Source organism: Dipodomys ordii, unplaced genomic scaffold (genome assembly GCF_000151885.1).
Source record: "Dipodomys ordii isolate 6190 unplaced genomic scaffold, Dord_2.0 Scaffold202, whole genome shotgun sequence".
NCBI classification, from domain to species: Eukaryota; Metazoa; Chordata; class Mammalia; order Rodentia; family Heteromyidae; genus Dipodomys; species Dipodomys ordii.
The window spans coordinates 561,204-566,579 of NW_012267418.1; the positions used below are offsets into that span (position 1 = coordinate 561,204).

Genomic DNA, 5,376 nt, shown 5'->3' on the forward strand with positions numbered 1-5,376 from the left:
TTTTTGTCGGTTGTGGGGCTTGAACTCTGGGCCTGGGCGCTGTCCCTCAGCTCTTCAGCTCAAGGCTAGCGCTCTACCACTTGGGCTACAGCGCCACTTCCGGTTTTCTGGTGGTTTATTGGAGATAGGGGTCTCAACGTTCTTTTCTGCCCGGGCTGGCTTTGAACCTTGGTCTTCAGATCTCAGCCTCCTGAGTAGCTAGGATTACAGGTGTGAGCCACCAGTGCCCGGCTGTTCTTAATGTTTTCTACGTTAAAAAGGGACCTGCCTGAACCTTGCCCTATCTCTTTGCAGCTACAACCCCAGCATGGCAGGGTGATCTGCAAAACCACACATTCCAGCATACTGTGTTCTGCCAAGATTGGAGTCCCAGCATTGGGCTCTCTGAGACCTATGACCAGGACCTGCTTTTCTCCTTTGACTTTTCCCATGACACCAGAATACCTCATCTACCTGAATTTTCTAAGTGGACTCAGGACCAAGGAGACACCCCTGCCATCTTATTTGACAAGAAGTTCTGTGAACTGATACTCCAGCAAGTAGGCCCCCAACTGGAACCATATATCCCAGTATCCAGAGGTCAGGATGCTGGGATGGGGGGATGGGAGGGCTGTGTTCTTTCTTACCATTGTCCATCTAACTCACTGAACTTCATTCCTCACATCCCATGCCTTCTCATTCTTGCCTAAAGCCTTTCTTTTTCTTATTTTGGGTCCGGTCGTGGGCCTGAACTCTGAGCCTGGGCACTGCCCCTCAGCTCTTCAGCTCAAGGCTAGCGCTCTACCACCTGAGCCACAGCACCACTTCCGGCTTTTTTTTTTGCTTATGGGTGCTGAGGAATCGAACCCAGGGCCTCAAGCATGCAAGGCAAGTGCTTTACCAATTCCCAGCCCAAGCCTTTCTTTTTCTGATTCAGAATTTCTTTTTCCACCAGACACTGTCTCCATCTGTACCCTGTGATTTTCTCTGCACAGGAGACAGTGTAGGCATTCAAAACTATTTCTTGAACTTGGTGGAATTCAACAGGGACCAGGTGATGAGTAATGAGTATCAGCACTCGGATTTTTGTGTTCAGCAAGACTGAAAGGGGGGGTGGGGGGTGGTAAATTGGTGACAGGCCTGAGTTTGAAGGACAAGAGTGACCAGACTCTAATATGAGGTCTAGACAGCCAGTTCTGCCACAAGTTGGAGCAGAAAAATCTAGAGTGGCTGTAGCTATGGTTCTTGCTTGGAAGACTTCCCCCAGGGAGCCAGCTTTCCCTTCATTGGCCTCAAAGCCCCACTTACTCATCTCTGGCCTCCCCTCCATGTGCCTCACCCCAGCAGTACCATCTAAACTTGTCCCTTTTTTTTCCCCTTTGACCCCTCAACTCCCCACCAGGTCTCCCTGTGCCTGAGGTGTTCACGATGAAGCCCCTGGAGTTTGGCAAACCCAACACGCTGGTCTGCCTTATCAGTAATCTCTTCCCGCCGACCTTAACAGTGGACTGGCAGTATAACTCTGCCCCTGTGGAAGGAGCAAGGCCCACTTTTGTTATGGCCATGGATGGACTCACCTTTCAGGCATTTTCCTATTTGAACTTCACACCAGAACCCTCTGACCTGTTTTCCTGCACCGTGACTCATAAAATCGATGGACACTCAGCGATTGCCTATTGGGGTGAGGGCTCTTTCCCTTGGAATCTGGTTCCTGGGAAGGAGGGGCGATGGGATAGGACAATTGCAGGGGCTTTCTTCCCCTACTTGGACCTATTTGGTCCAATCTCATTCTAGACAACCTCAACCATCCATGCTTTAGTTTCTTCCTTGTCAAACTAGATCCCCAAGACCATTCCCCTGGGTAGAGGGCACCTCAGCCAGGTCTTCAGGCTCACTTACCTTCCTTTTGTTCTAGTGCCCCAGAATGCCCTGCCCTCGGATCTCCTGGAGAATGTGCTATGTGGGGTGGCTTTTGGTCTAGGTGTGCTGGGCATCATTGCAGGCACTGTCCTCATCATCTACTTCCGGAAACCTTGCTCAGCTGGTACGTCATCTGGAGTGGGTGGGTATCCCAGATACAGTGATGGCTGTGTTGGCATGCCAGGATTATCCTGTGGCATGATGGGCATATGGGCATACAGCGATAGATCCTGGGGTGCTGATGGAGGCACATCTTCCCAGCTGGGGTCCTGGTTACGCCGCTGCGGTCACAAAGGATAGCTTTGAGTAGGGTAGAAGTGATATGGGCACCAGGAGGGAAAATGTTTATAAATGACAAAAACAGATCAATAGGGTTTGCCCCAGGCAGAGGGAGGACTCTGGGGAAATGGGGAGACCCATGATGACCTTCCTCCATCCTACTCTCTCCTCAGACTGATTCTTCTGGAACAGAGTTTGATGCCAATAATTAGCCATCCAAGCAAGGGATGGCCAGAGGTGTCTCGTGTCCTGGCCAGGAGCTGTCCTTTCCAGAGGCTCCTTCAGTGTGTGTGTGTGTGTGTGTGTGTGTGTGTGTGTGTGTGTGTGTGTGTGTGCTGGGGGGGGGGGGGGGGGGTTAGGGGAGATCTCTGCAGAGCGCTGTTCTATCCCTGTATGTTTGATTACAGCAGAGCACCTGTCACATGCATCCTCCTTCCCACTTCAAGGCAATAAACCTCATTTCTTAATATCAATGTAGCTTCTTTCTTTTGTGTTGGTGTACTCGATAAGCTCTCTGTCACTGAGCCACACTTCAGTCCAACGTAGCTCCTTTCCTGATATTTGTTTCTGGATACCTCAGTGTAAATGGGTTGTCATTTCAATTTCAGCATACCTTAGTCTGCACACAGCTTGCCCCCCCGAAGGAGGGAAGCAGGGAAAAACCCTTCCTCCCTCCCTAGCAGAGCCCTTGTTCCCTGCTCTCAGCATTTCCTTCTATCCGCTTGTGCCATGCATGTGGGAAACAAGGCTGGGGAAGCTGCTTGTGTTTTCTTGTTGTTTTGTTTTGTGTATATTTTGCTGTCAGATATTTATGGCTGCCTCAGTGATCCATATTGCCTCCAAACCTCACCATAGCTGGGCAAACCGTTGTTCTGGGTGCTCTTCTCTCTTTTTCTTTTTTTTTTTTGTTGGTCATGAGGCTTGAACTCTGGGTCTGAATGCTGTCCCTCAGCTCTTCAGCTCAAAGCTAGCACTCTACCACTTGTGCCACTGCACCACTTCCGGTTTTCTGAGTGGTTTCTTGGAGATAAGAGTCTCACGGACTTTCCTGCCTGGGCTGGCTTTGAACCTCGAGCCTCAGATCTCAGCCTCCTGAATAGCTAGGATTACAGGAATGAGCCACTGGCGCCTGGCCCTGGGTGCTCTTCTGACTTAGTCCGATGAGCTCTGTGGAAACAGGGTCACTAGCTTCTGAAGTGAAGGGAGAGTAGCTTGGAAGGCCAAAGAATTCACATGCTCTCCCAATCCATCTGATCGTTACCCAGCGAACCATCTATAGATAACTGTTGCCGTGGGCTCCTGGGCACAAAGTGGGAACAGGCGGCACACTGGTTAAGCAGTGTGAGCTCTGGACCCAGACTGCTGGGAATTCAGTCATGGCTGCCACTTTTTAGTTGAGTGTCTAATGTAGCTGGGACGGCTGTCAGCTCACCTAGATGCTTTATTGGTTCAGATGGAGGTCTTGTGAACACCCCTCACCTCCCACCCCCAGACTCACATTATAATCCTCCTCCTGATCTAAGTCTCCTGAGTAGCTAAAATCATAGGTGTGAGCCATTGTGGCCAGCTTGGTGCTTTTTTTTTTTTAAAGGGGGATGGATAGTGGTGAAGTTTTTTAAGAATAGTAGCTTGTCAAAGGAAGAATGTACTCTTATAGAGGACAAGCAGGCTGTCCCAGAGTGGAGATTGGTGATGCACTTTTCTTTTCTTTTCTTTTTGGGTCCGGTCGTGGGGCCTGAACTCTGGGCCTGGGCGCTGTCCCTCAGCTCTTCAGCTCAAGGCTAGCGCTCTACCACCTGAGCCACAGCGCCACTTCCGGCTTTTTTTCTTTTTTGCTTTATGTGGTGGTGAGGAATTGAACCCAGGGCCTCAGGCATGCAAGGCAAGCGCTCTACCACTGAGCCACCTTCCCAGCCCCTGTGATGCACTTTTCTGTGTCCCAGCTTTATTGAGGTAAAGGGTAGCCTTTTAGAGAGTCTTTTATAAACTCATTAAGCAGGTATTGTTTTGTTTTCAACTTAGGGCCTTATACATGCTAGGTAAGAGCTCTACCACTGAGCTACAGGCTCACTCCTGTTGTGAATCTTAAGTTAATAACTATAAAATAGGGTTTGAGGTATAGGAAAAGTACATGATAACGAAGCATTATCACTGTCTTGAATTTCACAGAACTTAGTGGCATCACTGACTTCTTTCCTTTTTCTGAAACCTACTTTGTACCTTCAGTATTCAGTGTTATTTCTTCGAACTGTTTTTTCTTTTCATTCTAATTTTACCTTTCTAGATCTGGTCCCTACTGCTTTCTAGTTCTTCTTGAGTTCTGTTTTAGTTTCTGACTTGTTCAGCAATTTCCTACTACTAAAGGCTTTGCTTGTTTGCTTGCTTGCTTTGGTTGGTTGTGGGCCTTGAACCCAGGGCCTGGGCGCTGTCCCTGAGCTCTTTTGATCAAGGCTAGCACTCTACCACTTTGAGCCACAGTGCTACTTCCTGCTTTTTCTGTTTATGTGGTACTGAGGAGCAAACCTAGGGCTTCATGCATATGAGGCAGCACTCTACCACTAAGCCACATTCTTATCCCTCAAGCTTTATTTCTGAGACATGGCTACTGATCTCAAACTTACATCTTCCTGCTTCTGCCTCCTGGATCTTGAGATTACAGATATTTGCCACCACGCCTGACTCTCTAAATAAACATTCTATGACACTGTCACTCAAATATACTTGTAACATTCGATAACCCTGTGGCCTGGTGCCCTGCTTCTTTCTAATAAAGAAATCCTGTCTAGGAGGAGTCCCATTCTGGGATTTCATGCATGCTAGGCAAGTGCTCTATCCCTGAGCTACACTCCAAGAATCCCATTTATTTTGTGTGAGATGGGTTTGAATTCAGAGCCTCCCATTGGCTAAACAGATAAAACGCCACTTGAGCCACGCCTCCAGCATTCCTTGTTGAGGATCTTTTCTCCTCGCTCTTCCTGGCAGGCAGCATTAAATTGTCTTCACTTTAAGGCATTTGCACAGGTTTTTTCACTGCAAGACTTCACTGTGCTCAGCTTGCTCCTAACCAATTCTAGGTCCAGCTCATATTCAACTTCTTCCATGAACCTATTCCTAATCTTCCAGCCCTAATTGGTCTTTTTTGGTCGGTCTTAGGGCCTGAACTCTGGGCCTGGGCACTGTCCCTAAACGATTTAGCTC

At 48.6% G+C, this 5,376-nt stretch overlaps 1 protein-coding gene across 1 annotated transcript in view; it reads left to right on the forward strand.

The window, feature by feature from the left end:
- The window catches only part of LOC105999831 (HLA class II histocompatibility antigen, DM alpha chain), a 4,087-nt gene extending 1,580 nt beyond the window's left edge, over nucleotides 1-2,507 (forward strand). The window contains exons 2-5 of the mRNA XM_013034954.1: nucleotides 295-579; nucleotides 1,382-1,660; nucleotides 1,895-2,023; nucleotides 2,352-2,507. Of these exons, the coding sequence (XP_012890408.1) occupies nucleotides 295-579; nucleotides 1,382-1,660; nucleotides 1,895-2,023; nucleotides 2,352-2,356 (698 nt within the window). The 3' untranslated portion in view covers nucleotides 2,357-2,507. The remainder of the gene's footprint in view (nucleotides 1-294; nucleotides 580-1,381; nucleotides 1,661-1,894; nucleotides 2,024-2,351) is intronic.
- Nucleotides 2,508-5,376: the final 2,869 nt, after the last annotated feature.